The sequence below is a fragment of the Bombyx mori genome, chromosome 13 (genome assembly GCF_030269925.1).
Source record: "Bombyx mori chromosome 13, ASM3026992v2".
Taxonomy (NCBI): domain Eukaryota; kingdom Metazoa; phylum Arthropoda; class Insecta; order Lepidoptera; family Bombycidae; genus Bombyx; species Bombyx mori.
This window is the reverse complement of record NC_085119.1, coordinates 17,534,675-17,557,900: the sequence shown is the minus strand read 5'-3', so window position 1 is coordinate 17,557,900 and position 23,226 is coordinate 17,534,675. Positions and strand designations below refer to the sequence as shown.

Here is a 23,226-nt window from a genome sequence, read left to right as displayed (position 1 = left end):
AATTACTGGTGGTAGGACATTTTGTGAGTCCGCACGAATAGCTACCACCACCCTGCTTAATTTCTGCCGTGAAGCAGTAATGCGTTTCGGCTTAAAGGATGGTGTAGCGGTGGTACTGTAAAACAGAGACCTTATAAATCGTATCTCGAGGTGAGTGGCGGCATTTGCGCTGTAGATATCTATGGGCTCCGTTAACACCAAGTGGGCTGTGAGATCGTCCACCCATTTAATCAATCAAAAAATAATATATGGCTACTATTTGTTAACTGTTTGTGTTGAGGTAGGTTCTATTACCGGTGCGGTCCCGGGCCCCTCGCCCGTGCACTCCGCGCACAGACCATTATACCTATATATTTATCGATATTTTTCCGTCAAAGTTTCAAGTTTCAGTTTGTGTGATAGTCGAGTGAATGGGGCTACCTTTTGAAGAAACAAAATCTTGGCGTTCATATCTCCAGTACCTGCAACAATAATATTCATTTGATTTATTTATTTCAAAAACAAATAGTATAATACATTCACATAGATTAAAGGTAGATACAACAAAATAAGTGTGCCACGTGAGCAGATAGTAAACACAAAACAAATAACTGACATGACTTAATTTTACCAAAGACAAATCTATAAACTACAGTACCTACTACAAAACTACTATTGTTATAAAAATTCTAAAATTTGCGTTTCTATATTCTTCGTCAACGTTGGAGGAACGCGCGTCCTGTATACTCTGCTATTTAGTTTTCCTACCTATTCCAGTAAACTCGAGGGGTTATACTAGATTCACGGAATGATTAGGTGAGCTGACGGGTTCGAACCTGGTGGCGTTTGCTAATACTAGCCCTAGCAAGAGCAGTGTTTCGCGGAATCTATCACCGGATCGGAAGTGCGTCCCACTGACAAGATCTGGCGAGAAACTCAGTGGGCTGGGTCTGTAGTTTCATTACTGTCGATACGAACGATAACCGAGAAAGCTCCCCGACCTACGGACCAATGTATTGAAAATGTTTTATTTACCTTTATAGGAATCTACATTTGTTATTGTTGGGTAGACCAAGCACCGGTAAGCATTTCTGATTTGGTGGACGGTACAGAACGCTGTAAATACTGTCGTGTGGCCAATAGCTGTGTATCCAAACTTTTCTTTTATTATTATTAACTGCATGGTAGAGGAACCTGTTTCAGGACTGGTCTATCGACACCGGACGAATGCACCGGGGCTATTTACATTCCGATCAAACATATCGTTATGCAAAATCATTACCTACAGTAAAAAACAAGGTTTTATTAATAACAACTATAGCCAAAATAACTATTAAATAAATTAACCTCATTAATTGATTGCATTATACAATATAAAATATAAAAATTGTGCCGGTGGTGTTCGTTGGCCGTCCGATCGAGTTTTCCTTCATCTGGAGCTAATCCTGGAGGTCGACTCAGGTCACGTTTACGATAAAATGCATATCTATTAAAATTGAACCGACAAACTAAATAATTAGATACCTACTCCGTAAGAAAAGATTCTGTAGCGGGTAGTCATCACAGAAGACATTTGAAGGATGTCTGAATCTCGCTTACCTACTATATTTTAAAGATAAGCTTGCATAAACGAGGTGTGATCAAAAAATAACGAGACTTCGTTTTCATCCAATAATATTTATTTATTTGTGAATATCAATTTTATCGCCTTTAAAGTAGCCCCCTTTGGATACATGCACGTATGCCAGCGCTTTTTCCACTTTCACTTTCCGGTATTGCATTTAGCGGCTTCAGCGATTCTGCTTTTATCTCATCGATTTGGCAAAACGTCTTCCTTTCACGGGTTGCTTCAGCTTTGGGAATAAGAAGAAGTCACAGGGGGGCATGTCCGGTGAATACGATGGTCGCGGCATCAATACAGTGTTGTATTTGGCGAACAGCTTACGATCAGGCATTGAGGCATCAGCACCTGCAGTATCGTGGTGCAGTCGCCATGACTGATTTGATAATGATATCCGCAGAAGTTGATTGACATCAGCCCTATAATATACCGGCATCCTCGGCAACCTCTTATAGTAATTCAACAATCGCTCATGATCAGTTTTTTCACTTTCTCGACGTTATCGTCCATTACTGATGTACTAGGATGCCCAGGACGCTCCTCATCTTAACTTCTTCTCGTCCACTTTTAAAACGGTTATACCACTCGACAACTCTTGCTTAGCTCGTAGCAGAGTCACCGAAAGCAACTTTATCCCATTTTTGTAGCAAAACTTGATGCAAATTGTCGGATCAATTTTTCGAAAAGTGAAAAATGACTGAGCGCATTAAAACCTGTAGAATTCACTGGCAGTTGATGGCAAACTAAACATGTAATATGGATACCAATGCACATACAGGCAAGTGCAGTAACATAACAAAAATATTTTTGCCAATCTGACGAATGCAGCCCGGGAAATTTAGTCTCGTTATTTTTTTATCAATCCTCGTATTCCTACAAGTTCCGAACAAGAACATGCGGACTGTCGGTCTACCGAGCAATATCACCCACTCAGTGGGAGATCTTTCCTTTGTCGTATACCCCCAAAATTCTAATGTAGCTTGCAATGTAAAACCCCCCAAATACCTACACAAACTACACATACAAACGTTCCAGGTTAAATGAAAGCTTGTAAAGTAGATTAAGTTTTGCATTTTTTTCATTATAATATTGCGTTGACGTGTGGACGAGCTCACAGCTTTCGTGATATAAAGTGGGTACCGGAGCTCACAGACATCAGAATGTGAATGCTGCCGATCTTGAAACTTGAGTTCCAAATGTCTGTTGTATAACGACTGCCCTTCAAGCCGGTACACATGACACCCCCGCAACATGTATGTATATTATGCCATCTACTCGTACCTACTGCATCTACTGCAGTAGACTAAACGTGGCTGACAAAGGCGTGAGACTGAACCCTAATACTCAATATGAATGTCTCGCTCATTCGTAATTAACACACAACAACTCCCATCTGTTTTTATGAGCTTGTGTTTTCTTCATCAAACATTCCGGTATTACTCAGAGTAGGTACACAGTTTGTAGTTGTGTATTTTTTATTGAAAATCATTAATAATATTAATATTAATAATATTTACTAACAATCACGCCACGTTAACTGGTCCCGTGATAAGTTCGGAAAGAACTTGTGTTAAAGGTACCAGATAATGGATATAAATGTAAGATTTTTATTATACACATACATATTATATTTAATATACATCCATAACCCTGGAAAAGACATTGATATTTATCATACAAATATCTTCCCTTGGCGGGATTCGAACCCGCGACCCCCTTGTGTAGTGACCATGTCACTTACCACTACACCAGACGGCCGTTAAATCATGATGTAACGCACTGGCTGTTTACCTAAAGATATACAAATTTGATCTTCTGGCTGAGCCTTGATCGCCCACCTGTCCTGTTGAAACTGGAAAGGCCTCCGGGCCACCAGTAATCCCTCAATCATAGAAAAAAATCAATTTCGAAACTTTGATTGCATTGTCATCTATAAGAATAGCGAACTAAGACGTTACTTTTTTAACCAACGTTAAAAAAATCCTTGGTTAAATTACAGGAAGTCCACTGTCCTGATGTTGTCAGTGCAATTAATCAATTCAATATATTTTTTATTGCTCTTGTAGGCAGACGGGCATACAGCCCACTTGATGGCGAGTGGTTGCCCTCGCTTCTGGCCGTCAGTAATGTCAACAGTAGCCAAGTAGTTAGCCAGTAGTTATAGATGGAAATGCATGAAAGAGATCTATACTTAAACTTAAAGAAGACGAAGAAACTGCATCTTGAGAAATGTTTGAAGGAACTTAATAGTTACTCATATCCGACAGATTGTGGAGGGAAAATCCTTGATTTAAACGACGTAATGCTCTTAAAAACCAAAATATGACAACTAACATTTGTACATACATATTTAATTAAATTGTGCAAGACATCCGTTCTGTGCTCTACAGGAGCGAACTCGGAAATGTAATGAGAGCCCTTGAAACCCGAGCTCACTGCTTTGTTTAATTTAAATCATAACATTTTATGTTCGTTTTAATTGATCATGTTCTGAATACGGAATACCTATCATTCTTATTATTGAACTGAACACTTCTTTAGCACTGTTGTGATTTGAAATTTGATGAAGCGAAAAAGCGATCGTAAAAAAGGTAATATATAAAATCCATAGGATTCAACCTGAAAGAAAATAAGTTAATACTTCTGAAGGTTCGATGTGAATTACAAACATGTTATATTTCATCAAACTATGAGTTTGCGTAATTATCACAATAACTGTTCCGGTTTGAAGGATGATCTCTATACTACCTTGAGCATCGGCGATGCAGCGTGTTCTGAGTTTGCATACTTTAGCACCGTGTTCTGTCCTGAGCGCCATCTAAGTTATTATTTCAATGCGGGTAAAATTTTGAATGTCAATATGCTAAATCAAAAATGGCGACGACGTTCATGTCAAGAGTACCTTTAACATCGGAAGAATTTTATCAAAGTAAGAGGATAATAATAAAATAATTAGTCGACGAAAAATGACTTCCACGAATTCGTCTGTAGATGATTGTCTTTTTTAAGGCCCCGGTCTCTAGGTACTGTGGTTTTAAATTAATAATTGTCGTCGCGGCCTAAAGGACTATGCATCGCTCAACACGAATGCATCGGACGTCTTATGCTTTAGGCCACGACGACTTCATAAAATTATTTAAGTTGGTACTCTATGTTTTTTTTTTAGATTCGTATATTTGTGTCAATAAAACCGTGTTTAAATCGTCTCGGCCTAAAGCACAAGATGCCCGGTGCAGTCGTATCAAGCGATGCAAGGGTGATCGAGTCCCGCAGGGGGGTACCAATTTTTAATGAAATACGTACGATTGATTTCCACGGTGAAGGAATAACATCGTGTAGTAAAAATCAAACCCGGAAAATTATAATTTGCGTAATTACTGGTCGTATGATGTTTTGTAAGTCCGCACGGGTAGGTACCACCACTCTGCCTATTTCTGCCGCGTAGCAGTAATGCTTTCGGCTTGAAGGATGGGGCAATCGTTGTGCTGTAAAACTGAGACCTTAGAACTCGTATCTCAAGGTGGGTGGCAGCATTTACTTTGTAGATGTCTATGAGCTCCGGTAACCATTTAACTTCAGGTCGGCCGTGAGCACGTCCATCTACCTAAGCAATAAACAAAAAATTAGGGATCCGAAAAATGGATGTTTATACATATAATAATAGACACAACTACCAGTGGAAATTAAACCTTACCACTCTGTGATTCGCTTAGTAACTCCGTAGGCTCCGCTGCAGAGTTAAATGGTTCTAGCAAGATCACACTTAAGATACGGAATCATCGGCGTTGGCAATTGTTATCAGCCGATATATAGGTAATATTTTAAATAATCTGTTTTTCACTTACGAAGTAAACCCACAATGAACGTGGAATATTGCTTACAAAGATATCACACCATGGTTAATTACAAAATTTAAAATTTATCTTCCATTTACAAGAAGAAAGTGCATATGTATAAAACAAATAAAAAACATTCATAAACATGTGTAATTTTTCTTACTTAAAATAAGCCTATTTCTCATTCGTTTCGCTGTGATCCCGCTGTGGGTCATAAATTCGGAATGATAAAATCCAAATCTGGGACCCGTTGGAGCTGGTGGGCGGCGCCTGGCATGCGGCACACGCTCCGGAAGCCGCCACTTGGGTAGCTCAGCGCGCTGTCCGCGGCTCATTACCGCATCAGTCGCGAGGTGGAGGTGAGTGGACTTTAGCTATCTCATACATTATATCACACGAGCAGAGTTTTAATGTTCCGTGTCAAAACTTTCACAAAAGGTATAAAAGTATTTTTTATTGTTTGTTACTGCCTGAAAATAAAAATGAAGAGAAAAGTGTTCGCTGATCGTTCGTCATAAAGGCGGGTGTGTCAATTATTCAAACATTACTTAATTCCACAAATATAACATTCCATTACATATAATTCAGTTAATTCAGTTACATATAATTCATATAATTCAGTTTTTAAAAAGGCAGGAGTTTTCATTTAAAGGTAAAAGTAAAAAAAACATAAGAATAATCCTAGGAAGTCGTTTCACATTAAAATCTTTTACTTAACCAATAACATTACTGTTTTCTGTCTTTCCATACGATCGAATTACGTTAATGAATAATGCGCCTTGTTTGTAATATACAACATCGGAGTTAAACAATACAATTTAAACTTCACCCAAAATGTTCAAGTCTTGAAGAAGTGGCTTTATCGGCGTCGTGATGTCCATGAGTTCCGATTATCCCTTAATGTCAAATGGGCCGTAAAATCGATTACCCATGTAATTTAAAAAAAATATGTTTTATTTGCCCGTGGCCTATTGATATTACTGAAGTCATGAAGATATTCCAAAGCGCGACGCTTGTGCCTGTAGGTACATGTTCTAATTAAGTTGTGGACATAACGTGATCAAGGACATCGAATTATCAATTGAAACTCTTAAATTTTCCTTTGTTAGTTGAGCAGTAATGAATATCATCTTACCACTAAATCGATTTCACTAAAAAGATCGCGGGTCTGTCCTAACTTAACTTACCCCGAGAAAATATAAGTAAGATAATTTTGTCTTGATCGTATGCCAGAAAAACAACTATTGTTTAATTCTCAGTAGAAATTGAGTTAATCTGTCGTTAATATAATTATATACCTAGTTAATTATAAAATAGTTAGGTAGTTTTTTTTTAAAAGGACACTTGGTTCTGAAGTATAAATATATAATATGTAATATGTTTTATATTGAATAAATAGTCATTATTTTTAATTCAATTGTCTCTCGGAAAACTCGTCATTTCATCGGGCTATGAGAGTCGCAGCCATAACTAATACTATATTAAGATTAAATCTTGCATTTCATATTTACATTTTATTATTTACTTTAAAATTTTCGTAGTCACCAATGGCTGAAATAATATATTTCCTAAGAGCACGTGATCCAAGTATTATATTACAACACTAGATACTTACTGTACGTACGATTTCATTGAACAAGCCACATAATTGTTCACTCCAGTAGCAGGATTGACAAGACAATATAATTGCCTTAGTGACATGCCGGGGATACGGCGGGGTGTTTATGTTCCGCCGTAGCCTTGACCGAGGGCTGTGACGTCATCGCCAGACGATCCTCGAATTTGTTAGGTAATAACGATTCCGAAAACTAGACCACAGCGCGGCGGGTGCCTGATATTGTACAATATAGGTACACTGTATTATGAGTACTTGTATTATTGAAATGTCTTTTGTTGTATATTGCATATTGTTGCGTTTGTGTAGGTTCCGTCTTTGTTTTTTTTTTATTGCTTGGATGGATGGACGATCTCACATCCCACCTGGAGTTAAGTGGTTACTGGAGCCCATAGACATCCACAACGTAAATGCGCCACCTACCTTGAGGTATAAGTTTTAAGGCCTCAAGTATAGCTACGACGGCTGCCCTACCCTTCAAACCGAAATGCATTACTGCTTCACGGCAGAAATGGGCAGGGCGGTGGTACCCACCCGCGCGGAGTCACAAGAGCTCCTACCACCAGTAATTACGTAAATTATAATTTTGCGGGTTTAATTACACGATGTTATTCCTTCAACGTGGAAGACAATCGTGAACATTAGTTGAGTACGTATTTCATTAGAAAAATTGGACCGTCTGTATTTTTATTCGTGTTCAATAGTGGATAGGCAGGCGTACCCTCAATGGGCTGGACTGCATAACACAGACGCCGTCTTCCAATTTGAGATGTGATGTCGGCGAGTAACTGTCAGCTTGCCCTTCAAACCGGAGTTGTATGGTGGCCTCACAGATATGTCTGAGCGGCGCCGTCAGAACCCACCCGCGTCGACCAAGAGACGTTCTACCTCAAGCTAAGCAGTTTAAGTTACAATTAAAGTTTGCCGCACATGTATACAAATAGTACCGTCGGTGTTAAGTGAGTAGGTAGACTTGCCGTAAGGACCACAAGCGCGATAGAGAAGAAAAAACTGCAAACTTATTTTCTCAGAGAAAAGCGCTAAGAGTTAATGCGTGCTCGTGGCTACATAAACGGATCGCGCTATTGGCGGTCAGCAACAATAATGTACACCAATAGGCTTACTTAAAATTTGCGTAATCAATGTTTACTTAATGTAATATAGCAAACTTATTTAGAGCAGTCGCTTGACCCCCGACATTTGACCTCTTATCAAGTCGTTCTCACGAGTTTGATAACTAACTACATTCTGCGTACTCTATTCTCGACTGTAGGCGGTGGTGGTGACGTGGTGAGTAACATTTGAACTACACGAAAATTTAATATTGGTACTTAATTAGAAATAATTAAGGAAAAATAAAATTCATAACAAATCAAATAATTGTTTATGCCGCTAGATGCAAACCAAAAGACTTTTTAAACGACATAATGAACTGCGCAGGTAGCGTTTCTATTTGGTCGCAGATATTATGTACATTACAATATGAAATGAGCTACATGTTTAATAAAAAAATGTCGTATTGAAGAGTCAAATAGAACCTAAAGTGTATTGTGATAAAATTAACTGTTTTTTACATGTTGCTTTGTTTACGCAGGGTTTAGTACGTCTTAAGCCCAAATAAAATGGGCAATCTGAGAATTTTAGTGTGGCTGGGCCTAGTGTCCGCGGCACTGGCCTGCGAGCTAAATCCAGGTCCTGGAGTAGGTTCAAAGTCACCTGGAGACAATCACTACAGGCTGATTGTTAACGGAGAAGTTGAGCGATATGCGCCGGATCAGAGATATGTCGGTGAGTTCTATCTGGAAGTTTCTTGGAGACGTTTTGTTGCCATTGTACAGCTGAACTCGATCACTAAATGAGTCAACATAATAGTATAGTATAGTAGTGATCATAACCTACAGACCGTAAGGAGGTAGTTCACGCCTCAATTGTTACAAAGTGGCTGCTGTAGCCAATCGACGAAATCACGTAAATACATTAATAATATTGTCATTAATTATAATTATATAATTAATCACAATTTGTCTTTTTGGTTACATATTTATGATATATAACTATTATACAAATAGGAATCTCTTTGGCTTTCGCGAGTCCTAGACACTGTTGAAACTGTTTTTATGGTTTAATCTCGCTTTTATTATTTTCATAAATTTTTTTTCGACGTTTCAAACACTTTACTGTATCCGTGAGCGCGGACCAGTCATCCATCGTATAAATAGCGTTAAAAATGTACAAAATATGATACAATCGCGCTTGAACTGACTTTAAACGATAAGGCCTCTGTGTGACGGTGTCCAGTACTGAAAACACGGAAATCAATATTTAAGAGATACATCATTAAATTCCGCGCCGAATGTTTTGCATGTTCCACTGTTTTGCAGCATTTATTGCAGCACCGAGATAACGCCGAATTTGCTCGCTCTAATTATTTGTCACTGATAACTGCGGTCTGTCCAAAACGAACGAAAATAATTTAATGTGTCGTAAAATTTAAAGTTTGCACCAAAATTGAAATTGCCCGTTCTAAGCAATGATCAAATATATTTTTACAATATAAATTGTTACGACCGCTTGTAAAGTATTAGAAATGTGTATAACTACAAAGACCAATAATGCTTAATAATAATAAAAAGTAAAAGTAATCGGTAAAGTTGACACGACTCGCGTGGACCGTTGAAACACGTGGTAAGCCGGTCATCTTTAATTGTTATTACTTATATCTGGATAGCTTTTTGTTTAAGGACATGTCCTATCACATATCATTACTACTATATTAAAATATTTAAACGCGAAATAAACATTTTTGTTTTTCCGAAAACCACGATAATACTTCCTAGAATGCAATCATTCTGGGAATACCAACTGGATGATAATAAACTGAATGATAATTATTGAAACAATTTACTTGTTGATACAATGCAACCGTTGCTCTTACAAAATGAAATTATTTTCAGTAAATTTTGAGTCTTCTCTAATCATAGTTTACAGACCCCACGCAATGATTGGAATCGAAGATTACCTATTTAGTAAATGCTTTTTTTAGTGACTCTGGTCGGTTCCCGCACTCATGACGTAGTACAACAGTTTGCGGGCTTCAAAATAATCCTTGATCCTTTGAACCCGGACACAAGGAGGGCGCCCAGCAAACAGGGACAGTTCCAGCTCTTCGCCGATACTTTAACTAAGTTCGACGAAGAATGTACGAACTCCGTTGTCGAGGCTGACGATCTGCCCAAAACTGAAGTCCAGGTCATGTGGAAAGCGCCACCGGCTGGTTCAGGATGCGTGCTTTTGAAGTAAGATAGTCATTTAAAAGTGATTTGATACTATATGGGCTATTTAAGTCCAGCATTTCCAAAACTCGTTATTAACACATTGTTCAGCATAGATATGTATTTCAATAAATATTGTATTTTGTTGAAATGAGGTAGGTGCATGCGAATAAAATAGTCACTGATGAACTTAGCGAGCTATCATTGAATATATCGCATCATATAATTTAAGTTAAGGGTGGTGGTATCTACTGGTGCAGACTCCCATGACACCCTATTGTCAGTAGCGGAAAATTAATACTTACTCGGCCTTGAAAAGTACAGAGTTCAGAAGACAATAATCTATATAATGAAATGGTCAGGTATCGTGTAGCTGGTACCTAAAGCTTAAACCTTTAAGCTTTAAGACATGAAACGCGGAGTCACTGAGAGAGCTCAACTTACAAATTAAATACAAAATACAAATATTTTCTTTTTAAATTAGCTAAATTGAATTTGTATTTTCGATAATTCTAGCTTATCGTCGTTGTAAACCCAAAATCGACTATGTGCACTTTTTGAGATTTTTACTTTTTGACCTTTTCGTATAGTTCACAGCCCAATTTACCGTATAAAAGAACTGTTAAATGTCTATAGCTTTAATATTTATCTATAGCTTTCATTTGATATAGTTCTTAAAAATCCACCTTCATATAAATTTTTACACGAAAATGTTTTTACTCATTAATTCAAAATTGAGTTTTTGTACATAGCAGATTTTGGTTTGACAGCGACGATATGTTAGTTTCATTGCAATCTCGTTTATTCCAGGGCGATGGTGTATGAAAATGCGAGTCGTTGGTTCGCTGAAGACGGTCAGTTGACCAAACGAATCTGCGAGGACACGTCTCTGTCCATCCCCGACTGCTGCGCCTGCGACGACGCTAAATATAGGGTCAGTTGAAACAGGCAGGCGATACTTAGAGCGTCACTCGATGCGTCGCCCGCCGGCTGTGATCCCTCACATTCTCTATTACAACTTCAGCAATAAGTTTTCAAAACAGTAATCCGGACATGTTCAAGGTGACAACTCGAATCGTCAATCGTGTAATAAAAATGAAACCCGCAAAATTATAATTTGCGTAACTACTGGTGGTAGGACCTCTTGTGAGTCCACGCGGCTGGCGTACCACCACCCTGCCTAATTTCTGCCGTGAAGAAGTAATGAGTTTCGGTTTGAAGTGTGGGGCAGCCGTTGTAACTATACTTGAGACCTTATAACTTAAATCTCAAAGTGGGTGGCGCATTTTCGTCGTGGATGTCTATGGGCTCCAGTAATCACTTAACACCAGATGGGCTGTGAGCTCGTCCATTCATCTAAGCAATAAAAAAAAAGAAATCATGTAATTTTTATGAACATTAGATGGTGTTCGAGGGGCTCTGGTCTCCGCAGACACATCCAAAGAACTTCCCGACCCAAGCTCTGTGGCTAACTCACTTCTCTGACGTCATCGGAGCCACTCATCCTAAGAATTTCACTTTCTGGGGCGAAGGACAGCTCGCTTCAGACGGATTTAGGTAGGATATAATTTCTTTCAATCAGTTGTGTGCAAGAATAGCTTGTTTTTAGACGTCCACAAGTGTATCGGAGCGGATTTGCTTGTAATAAAACAGCTTTCGCTTACACTTTGGGCTCACGGGATGTGGACTTGCCAACACAACGCACTACAATATTATTGCGAATCTATTTTAGATCTCTGGCGGAATGGGGTTCAGTAGGTCTGATGGAGCGTGAACTTCGTCAACACGGAGGTCTGCTCCGGTCCATCGTCAAGGCCCAGGGTCTGTGGCATCCGAGGGTCAATTCCAATACTTCTGCTGCCTTCACTGTTGACAAAAAGAGGCATTACCTCTCTCTTGCTTCTATGTTTGGTAAGATTGAAGTTTAATTATTATTAGTAAAGCTCCATTAAATTTGTTCTATGTAAGTTGAGTCCATAGCCGACCTGCTGCGGACCAGATAGCAGAGGTTGTGATATGACGACAAGAATATTCAAATCCATCTTTAGACACAAATGCGATGATTTAATATGATAAGTGAATAAATTCCCGCATTTACCGTTAGAGGACTCCTGACAAACCGAGTCATCACTAAATACGATTACTTTATAAACCAGGTCCATCTCCTGACTGGGTGGTGGGAGTGAGTGGACTGGACCTCTGCCAGAAAGATTGCTCCTGGGTTGAATCTAAGATTATCGACTTGTATCCTTACGACGCTGGCACAGACAATGGCGTCTCTTACATGGTACGTTTATACTTTAGTTCATTACATTAAGATTACATAATCGCTTTATAACAATTATGATTTAAAAAAAATAATATGATGCTAGCCTACCACGACTCTGTAATGTTCAATTTTGATTAACAATGAGAGTTTCAATGTAAGGAACACTTGATCCTAAACAGGGATCATTGTTCTTATTGTTCTAATATTATCTCCGGCTTCCGTCAGTTTCGCAAAAATTAAAAATAAGTGCATTTGTTTTTAAGCCGTTTATTTCTTCCAGTCAAACAAACATTTAATAATGTGGAAACCTTTGATTTAGATCCGACGACTTTATTATAATTAACCATTAGTGTTTTTGTAGGCATGTTAGGTTAATTGTCTCTTACAATATCTAATCGTAAGGGCTCCAGTAACCACTCATCATTAGGTGGACCGTGACCTCGCCTGCACGCTCAGAGTAATAAGAAAACAATAAATGTCTGACTTAAGCACCCGTGAGTACGTTTGACGATATGTACAGATAAAACTTATGCAATGAAAATAAAGGTCACGATGATCATAGGTCGTGGTATCTAGTGTTGGCTGGCGGACGGGTATTCGTTAAATCTTGAATGATTCAGTAAAAAAACTTTTCTCTGCGGCTTCGTTGTAGTTCGTTGTACATCAGTGCAGGGCAGTCATGCGTGTCCAAGACTATTGTAAACTTAAATGAATAAATAACTTTGATGTTGCGCTGCACAGATACTATTAAATTACGTGGAGGTAATAATCTAAGAAAATATTTCGAAAATATCTCTTACAACAATTACTCTATGGTTATTATATTTTTAGTCGCCCAATTCTGAGACCGTACCCCGGGAAAGGATGTACCGCATCACCCCCATGTTCCCCGAGGACCCTCGTGCTCCGTTCTACGACCCCGACTCCAAGACGATGGCTCCGATGGCCAGACTCTACCTCACCAGAGAAAAATTAATTTCCAAATCTTGTGACGAGGAAACTCTTTTAGCTCTCGTCGCTGAAGAGGAAGAGAACACGCAGACGGTCGATAAACGTGAGTAACTTGTGCTTGCCCTCGCCACTGACTGCTGATTCTGCGAAAGCGGCGCTCGTCCAGTAGGGGACCTTCGCCTCTCTTCTTAGAAAGGGAACAAAACAATCATATGACCATCTTTCCCGGATATCTCTTGTATGACAATTACGGAAAAATGTACGCGTGTTCTGAGTTTTGGTTTCAAAGACCGACATGGACGGCATCGAGAATAGCTGCCGAGGGATTAGTAATGAGATATAATGTAGTCATGTGACGGTTGCAAAGAGCGGGTGGTTATAGGCAGCACAGAGCCGTACGCGGTGAAGATAATTGGGTTATATTTTAAAGCAGAAGTAGACGTCTGCAGGCTATATCACGATGTTAGAATAATGAAGGGTGTGTTCGGCAGCGCAATGTGCGGTGACGGAGTGGAGCGCGTGGTCGGAGTGCTCCGTGAGCTGCGGCAAGGGGCTCCGCATGAGGACGCGCCAGTACCGCCTGCCCGACAAGGCGCGCATGTTCTCCTGCGACCGCCAGCTCGTCTCCAAGGAGATGTGCGTCGCGCCCGTCGCCGAGTGCGAGTGAGTTCGCCGCCCTACCACTCTTGCACCATGTGACGCCTGTTCACTCGGGTCAGGTGAACCCCGAGCGTGGCCTAACTCTACACTGCATGTCAATTTAATTTCTGTTCATATATTTATAAACAACTAGCTGTAGCCGTCCACTTCGCTGGGCATTTAAAATTAACATTATTATTTCTCACCCCCACAAAGATTCTCATCATTAACGCCCCCGCAGCTGGTGTAGGGAGTCCAACACTCATATAAATATTAAGCCTAATATTAAGCCTATCCATTAAGCACATGTATTTTCTACATGGATACCAAGTTTCAAGTCAATCGGATGCATGGTTCAGTAGTTATAACGGAACATCCGTAAAAACCACGGTAGATTTATATATTAGTATAGAAGTTGAATCATCAATGCCGTTCTAGCGGTGACGGCGAAGGTGACTCGGAGGCCGACAGCGTGGGCACCCCGGTGGAGGACCTGGACGGAGTGTGCAAGACCTACGACTGGGGCTCGTGGAGCGAGTGCTCCGTCACGTGCGGCGTCGGCATCAGCACCAGGAGACGACAGTTCGTCAACCACATGGGACTGAAGAAATGTCCGCTTGTGCAGATCGGTGCGTGCAGATACCTACACACAGCAGCTCTATTACGTTTATGTAGCGCCGGCGGCGTGAGGTTAAGGAGTGACTGCTCTTACAAATCGGTGGGACAATAAGTATGACGCATTTTTCCACGTTTTTAATTATCAACGATATCTAGTATTTTTTTCTTTAGTTTCTATTTTAAGAAAACAATCCGTATCCTGATGCTTGTATATGGCAAGTAGTCCACAATGTCCGTTGCAGAAGAGAACCGCAAGTGCATGGAGCCGGCGTGCGCGGAGGAGGAGGCGGCGGCGGCGGCGGACCCGCGCTGCCCCACGTCGGCGTGGTCGGGCTGGTCGCCGTGCTCGGCGTCGTGCGGGCGCGGGGTGCGCTTCCGCACGCGGCTGCTGCTGGTGCCGGCCGACCAGCAGGCCGCGTGCGCCGCCGCCGTGGAGCTGCTGCAGCAGCGGCCCTGCTCCGACCGGGACGACTGCACCATCGACATGCTCACCGCCAAACGTAATCGAACTTACTTGTTATAACACTACCATTATACTCAAGGGTGCCTACACACTCTAAGGAGACGAAACGGCTATGCGTAGATCACGGATGCCCTCAACTGAAGCAGCTCAGTTCTAGAGTAGAGACCGGGCTCGAGAAGAACCAAGACTATTTCTGTTACTAAATATTTTGTTAAACTTCCTGTCCAATTACACCCGTTTGTTTTTGTATACAAATAAACTGTATCTCTTTGGACGTCAAACTATGAACACCAGTACCAGTAGATAATATTATAGATGCTAATAATCTTCAACAAAATTCGCAGGACATTTTAATATGAACTAAATCATCAAGATAGTAGATGTTGTTGTTGGAAGGATTCGCATCGTTACTCGCGCACTCGGCCACGGACGCTCTGACGTCGGCTGCTCGGCTGCTCGTGTCATAGTTGAAACGAATCATACATACATACATACATACATGTGTAGGCACGTGCGTCGGCGGTCGGTTGACTGGCCGCGTCCTATCTCATTGAAACGCATTATACCACTAGGCTCATTCTCGTATTGGGACCACGATACGACTCGGTACTTGTGTTAAGGCGTCGTGTTAGTATCTGAGATCGTGGGCCTGTACGGGACGGTACCACCACCTGTCCGTTTTTGCCACGAAACAATAACGCAATCCGGTGTGATGTAATCTAAAGCAATCGAAACTTCAAGCTCATCTACGCGATATGTACGACGTGATCATTTTAAGATCGTCTGGATAATTGTTTCAAAATGAAGATATTGTGTCGGTTCTCTTAGGTCCAAACCAATACAAGAAGTCGTAGGTTGTAACCTAACAGCATTGGTATTTATAAGTACAATATAGAGTTCACTATATGGAGACGTTTACAGCTGCTTAACTCTACCTCTGATATCGCTCTAAGGGATAACGGCAGAAGACAAGCTTTCTGTATCAAATTTTGTTATTTATTGTCTAAATCATCAAATTGTATGTGTAGGCATATGTATGGAGGAACCCACTCAAGGGCCGTGCAGAGGACTGTACCAGCGCTGGGCCTTCGTGGCCATGAAGGGGATGTGCATTCCCTTCAACTACGGCGGATGTCGCGGCAGCCAGAACAACTTCCTCACGCAAGAAGACTGTATGAACACTTGCAAGATTATGCTCGGTAAGTAAACGCTATCCACTCACCACAATTGGGACTTCTGGCCCTAAACAAGCCCTTTGACTTGTAACGCGACTGATTATTTAACAAGAAGACAAAGGTATGTTTGTGTACTTCTCACTAAAAGCGTCTTGTGTTCCATTTGAAGGGTGGAGAGCTGGTGGTTCTTCTGCTTGATAGTTTACTGATTTCGTATTAGGATTATTACAAGTTTTGTGATTTGGTAACTTAAGATCAGGTGACTTGTGAGTTCGTCTCTATTAATCCCAACTAATAAAACGAGTTAGTTGCTCAATGAAGAGAATAATATTTTTAAATAAATAACAGAAAGTCTCGACACGAGTGTAACTATGATCCTCACAATGTTGGCACAACTTTATCGGTTATCGGTTATCGGCTATTATATCGATTGCTTAAGAACGCTTCGTTTCTAGAATATTCTTATTTGAACTTAACTTTTAGATAAACAAATTATACAAAGGAAAAACATCATTTTTTACTTCATAGGAAAGTGGAACAAATTGATTGAAGATTCATCATGTACATACTCTAAATATTGGCCCCAATCAGGCCGTCAGATACCGTCTCATCCAGCACAGATCCAACAACTTCTCTTCTTAGTAGTCTCCCCACAATTAAAGTCGGACTACGGGAAAGTTAAGGAGTTTAAGAATTAAAAAAAAAACTATCCGAAGTCTTGACTTACAGGTGTAGAATCCAAGCCAATAAAATATTAATAAACAGAATATAATAAACAGAAATATTAATAATTAAATAGTACTTTTACTGTTATTGAGTCCAATTTAAATTTTATTAAACATATTCTTATATATATGTATGTATAAAGTGATCTAAGTCGCGAGTGGAGATCCCAAAAACGCAAGTAGTGGGTGTATAGTTCTCTATCTCAAAGCGTTTATAGTACTTATATGTATAAACAAAATAGTAAACAGTATGGCTCACAAAAATAAATTATATCGTAGTTTTTATATATAATAACATCTATAAAGTATGAAGCGAGAATAATTTAATTCCCGTGAAAACGATTTACAAAATGTAACACCAAAACTGACATTTGAACAATAATAATGAAGTCAACACGCCCTTTCGGCTCAGCGCTCCCGCAGCGGCGGGCCGACCCAGTGACCCACTAGGCCAGTGCGACTCTATCGTGACGTAAACCTGACGTCACCACTCAACATTATAGTGACACGTCATGTGACGTCACTCTATTGTCTGGAACTCAACCACGTTACTGTAAATCAATAGTTTTCCTGCGTGGGACTGTGTGGACACTGTGTGGGAAGTAATTTAAGCTTTTAGATTTGTATATTTGTGTCAATAAAACCGTGTTTAAATCGTCGTGACCTTAAAGGTTAAGATGCCCGGTGCAGTCGTATCCTAGCGATGCACCGGTGTTCGAATCCCACAGGCGGGTACAAGTTTTTCTAATGAAATACGTACTTATCAAATGTTCACGATTGACTTCCGCGGTGAAGGAATAACATCGTGTAATAAAAATCAAACCTGCACAATTATTATTTGCGTAATTACTGGTGGTAGGACCTCTTGTGAGTCCACGCGGGTAGGTACCACAACCCCGCCTATTTTTGCCGTGAAGCAGTAATGCGTTTGGGTTTGAAAGGTGGGGCAGCCGATGTAACTATACTTGAGACCTCAGAACTTGTATCTCAAGGTGGGTGGCGCATTTGTATTGTAGATGTCTATGGGCTCCAGAAACCACTTAACAGCAGGTGGGCTGTGAGCTCGTCCATCCATCTAAGCAAAAAAAAAGGTCAAATGAATCTTGGTGTTCTTAAATTTGTATGTTTGAATGCTCAGGTGGAGTAGTGCCGGGGGGATCAGTGCCTTCGCCGGCACTTCTACCGTCGCCCGTCGTCAGTTCCAACTATCCAGGACTCAGTATCAGCTCCATTGTGCCTCTTTCTAACGGTGTTGGTGGTAAGAGCAGATTTTTTTAAATATAATTTATAACTTGCTCAGAATTTAGAGCACAACATAGACCTTATAACTAACTGATATTGTATTTTAAACTGCAATTGAACCCTTAGATTAGTTTGATTATCAATTTTACAACATTTCTTGTCTCTAAATTTTATATATTGATTCGAAATTAATTTATTATTATTATTATTGATTACGATGATGAATCTCGCATCGATTCCGTATATTATTAACAATATAATATTGCAGCAAACCGGTCGCTACTGTACTGCACGCGCTAGTGAACGAGTCAATACTTGTTATTTTTTATTTTCTTGTTGCCGTATAGGCAGACGAGCATACGGCCCACCTGATGGTGAGTGGTTACCGTCACCCATGGACTTCAGCAATGCCAGGGGCAGAACCAAGCCGCTGCCTACCATTTATGTTATACAATTTCCCACAAACATTATTCTATGTAACTAGGTATGTTTCTCATGAAACTTAAAAATTAGTGCGTGAGGACTGTGTGTGTGTGTTTTACTACAGGTCCTACCCTGACGGGAAGTCCAGGAGACTGTCAGGTGAGCCAGTGGAGCGACTGGAGCAAGTGCAGCCAGCCCTGCGGAGTCGGCTACCAGGAGCGCGTCAGGACTATTCTTGTAAGATAGCACGCTTGTAATCTCCAGTTGGTAAATGTGACATGAGAATTGCCATTCAAATTGTGGCAAAATATTACAAGTTTGCGGGTTTTTATTGGACCGTATGGTGTTATTACTCCATGGTGGTATTCCTCTATGAACAAGTGTTCGGGATAAAAGAGTCGAACACCCGCGATGGCGTTACACAGAGTAGGTATGCCACTACGTGCACCGCTTCAAACTATGCAGCCACTTCGCGTTAGCTGAATGTGCGTGTGTATATGTAATGTACCGGGTTATTGCTAAATGTCATCGAGAATCCTCAATTCGTGACTGAAAACAATCTGTTCGTCCGCGACTCATCACGTCCAACTCGTAATAAAACATTATTAAAGCACTAAAAGAATTTGAAGAAATTATCGAAAAACACTTCTTTGGGGAATGAACGTAGCACCCAGAGCCTAGTAACATGTAAGAGTACGAACTTGACTTCTTACTCAACTGATACTAACGGACAGATATTAACAAGGGGCTAAAATTAAAACAGATTCCTTCGGTGTAGGCAGAGTGACGTCACAGGAAACAAGACTGAATTTGAATCACCGAATTTATGCTCAAAGCTCAAACTTCTGTAGAAGCATTTCAATTAGTCAGTGAGTTCAAGTAGGTATTATCCAACCATTAATGGTATGAAGAATGTATAAATTCATCGGCCCAAGTGTCAAGATATGATTTTTGTAAGGTTAAGTATCTTGACAACACCATGCTCCACATCCACGAATGATCCTCTTACCACCACATCTCTAGCTGGAAGGCGACCTTTTTGACCGAATTCACTAAAGCCTGAACGTCGCCGCGTCATCTACTCCCGGCCTTTATCCGATTCGTTACAATTTGATTTCTTTGATGCTCTAAATACCAAGATGATTAGGATTTCCTAAAACATCCTAAAAGATTGGCCGTGACAAATTCTCCCATGCAATAAAGTGCGTACTTGCATCGATAGCTGATCGTAACGATTGAAATATGTATTGAAGTTAATGGAGTGATCATTATGAATTAGTTTCATGTTTTTTAAGGATTGTAATGTAAATGCAGAAAATAAAACTCGCTGAACTACCAGATGTGTCGTATGATAAAAAAAGAGAAAGATGTTTTCCTTGTAACGATAGTCAGAGCGGGAAACAATCTGCACGCGGACATTAACACTTTCGTATAATTGATTCCGAGTTAGAATTATCAATACGATCAGTAAATGATATGAATGAGTAGGTACAGAGCGCAAAGGGCATAGCCCTCCTCCAGCGATCGATTCCTCAGCACCAAGTGATTAGCAGCTACGTAGTCTATCGGTCTCAACTATGAATTTCAACTATTAATGTACTAACTAAATATTGTTCTATCAACATCATCATCAACACATCTAATGAAACAGTATGATTCTGCATCTGTACATTGATAACAAACTAATATATAAAAATGAATTGCTGTTCGTTAGTCTCGCTAAAACTCGAGAGCGGCTGGACCGATTTGGCTAATTTTGGTCTTGAATTATTTGGGGAAGTCCAGAGAAGGTTTAAAAGGTAGATAAATATAAAAAATACACAAAAATTACAATTTTGTTTTTCCTTTGACGTGTCCCCCGTCGGACGGATTCCTTTTGTTTGTTTTAAGTTTATTTTATACAAAAGCTTAGGTCTTTTATTTCTCGATTGAGGCACTACGAAGTCTGCCGGGTCAACTAGTAAACTAATAAAAATGAAAAGGAGGCTACTAAAGAAGTGCAACAGAACAGAACCCTCCTATTTTAAACGTACTTCGAGATATGAGCTCCAGACCACCTGCCCTACCCTTCAAAGAATTACAGCTTTTTTCAGAAAGAGACTCCTGTCTGGGAACCATCGACCGCGGCATCCTGGTATAGTGCTATTGATTCTCCGCTGATTCCCTACGTCCTCTTGCACGATAACCACCGGAAAATATGAGTGTAGCTGTTCTAGATCAACACAATACAGTCAGTCTACACTATGTGAACCTCATATATCAAGTTGGGCGAAACGTGCATTATTAACAGATGTTCAAACTTATGCGACGAGATTTTAAATTCACTGAACTTCAGCAGGAGAGACTTCAAATACCCATGACATAGGAAACATCCTACACACTATTACATATTTACAAATTAATTAATTCATTAGCCGATGTCAACCGTTTGTGTCAAGTGTCTGACACTCGTCGTGATAGTTAACGACGCGTCAAGTTCAGTGGCAATGGGTCAGGGCCTGGATGACATCAGCTAGTTAATGGAAGACAATTTACGTCTCCTTTTAATGATGATGCAGTACATGTATTGTTCCGAATGTGGTTATATGAATAATCTGACAGCAGAAAAAAGAAAAACCGTCGTCCGCGCACAGAATTCTGTCGATATTCAGTTAACGTGTCCACTGTGAGTAGGTGCTTGTGAGTTACGACGTGGGCGACACGTGACCTGCGTAGCCGCAGCCAAATACATTGGTCCGACTGCTCTTGATTCCACCTTTCACAACGCCCTCCACACCGCCAGAGACACAAACGGATGGAGAAAGTGATACAGAAGGGTGGTCGTGACCCTCAGCAGTGAGGAGTACGACACAAGGAGGAGATTATGGAATCAGGACAACTGGAAATAAGTTTTACAAATAATACCGCGATTTTATTCAAGTAAATGGGTGCGCGCGACTGATATCTTTCTAGGGTGCTGTTATTGTAACTGCATCCCATGCAGCGGGAGACATTGTATATATGTACATAGATATTTTCATTCTGAATTCAGAATAAAATTAATGTCTTAGTTACCTGAATAGAGGTCATATCAATTTTTAAATATTTGTTTAATCGCATTTTTAATAATATATATTGCGGAGAATCAACAATTATTAACACCATCGTGAGAAGGGGCGAATAGGGGGATCGAGCTAAGAGAAATATTGAGTACACCGATCACGTTTGTTGTCTTAGAACAATTTAGAAATCTTCTCTTGACGCCAGCAAACGGAAACGAATGACAGTTCTTAGGGCAGAAGCATCGCTCTTCAAGAAGGCTGGTTGTTAAGTGTGATGGCGTCTACGAGCCTCCATCGGCTAGGCTCTGTCGTAGCACGAAGTTAGCCGAGTTCCGACGATACCGCGATCGAGCTGCGTTTTGTTTAGCTATGAAACTAATGGCCGTCTCCGACATATACATATATCTCCTAAACGTACAATGTTATAAATAATCAATGAGATATTAGTGGTGTATCTCTCATCATTCGATGGTTGAAAAATTTTAGTACCGTACTAATATTATTAATATCTTGGCGATTCTGTAAGGCCTTAAAAGTATAATTTTGTGAACATTTTGATTGTAATGATTACAGGCACAGCCCGGCCCGGGAGGAGTGCCGTGTCCGAAGCTAATGTCGCGGCGCCGACGGTGCTTCAGGCGGTGTTAAGTACACACACAAATAAATGAAAATTATTATTTAGATTATGAACTTACCAGAATTTTATTTTTTATTTTTCTTAAGATTTATATTTTATGTTAAGACACTAATTATTATAGTGTAATCGTGTCTACTTAATCGAAATATTTTCTATGCTTTTTGTATTGTTTCCGATAAATACAAAATAATACGCAGATTTTTATCTTTAATTTGCCCTCTGTGCATTGAACATTTCTTATGTTTACTAACAATTAATAAATTGTAAAAGCGTTGCTTCTGTTATCAGAGCGTTGCGACTCCTTGTGAGTACACAACATGACACACCGCTTCGTTCGCGGACCAGGTCTTGGCCCAGCAACGGTATTTTGTCATAGCTCCCGAAGATAGGCAAGGGGGGACCCTTGTTACCAAGTGGTTACTGTCAACAATAGACAAAATGATTATTATAGCCAAGCTACTGATTGAAATATAGTCGTTACTCAGGCGCAGTTAATTGTGTTCCGAATTAGCTCTCAGAGATTTCACTAATTAAATGATTCAGTTGTCAAATTACCCCGGGCGCTACAAACAAATTACATAGTTGTATCAACATGACATCACTGGTGTTTTTTCGTGTATACCTCGTCATGTGCATTGGACCAGCGCCAGCCTTGATGACTCCGCGGCTCTCCTGCGACTCCCCTGTGACTCAGTGTGACGAGGTGCGTGGTTTGTTAGC

The 23,226-nt window shown here is 40.2% G+C and overlaps 2 protein-coding genes across 7 annotated transcripts in view; one reads left to right on the top strand and one right to left on the bottom strand.

The window, feature by feature from the left end:
* LOC101746851 (phosphatidylcholine:ceramide cholinephosphotransferase 2) overlaps nucleotides 1–23,226 on the bottom strand; it is a 110,545-nt gene that overhangs the window by 56,027 nt on the left and 31,292 nt on the right. The gene's annotated exons all lie outside the window — the stretch shown is intronic.
* Nucleotides 5,689–22,704, top strand: LOC101746713 (spondin-1). 6 transcript variants are annotated; one of them, XM_062671933.1, is made up of 16 exons: nucleotides 5,777–5,795; nucleotides 8,229–8,341; nucleotides 8,646–8,839; nucleotides 10,095–10,347; nucleotides 11,134–11,257; nucleotides 11,726–11,880; nucleotides 12,056–12,234; nucleotides 12,480–12,610; nucleotides 13,424–13,646; nucleotides 14,035–14,206; nucleotides 14,621–14,811; nucleotides 15,043–15,300; nucleotides 16,292–16,462; nucleotides 18,302–18,421; nucleotides 18,953–19,065; nucleotides 22,443–22,704. In XM_062671933.1, exons 3-16 carry the CDS (start codon nucleotides 8,674–8,676, stop codon nucleotides 22,515–22,517), a joined length of 2,331 nt encoding a protein of 776 aa, XP_062527917.1. In that variant the 5' UTR covers nucleotides 5,777–5,795; nucleotides 8,229–8,341; nucleotides 8,646–8,673; the 3' UTR covers nucleotides 22,518–22,704. The 6 variants fall into 6 exon arrangements, with proteins under 6 accessions (XP_021204911.1, XP_062527917.1, XP_062527919.1 ...); XM_062671935.1 differs by lacking the exon at nucleotides 5,777–5,795 and adding an exon at nucleotides 5,857–5,874 and having other exon boundaries at nucleotides 8,234–8,341; XM_062671934.1 differs by lacking the exon at nucleotides 5,777–5,795 and adding an exon at nucleotides 5,943–5,960 and having other exon boundaries at nucleotides 8,234–8,341.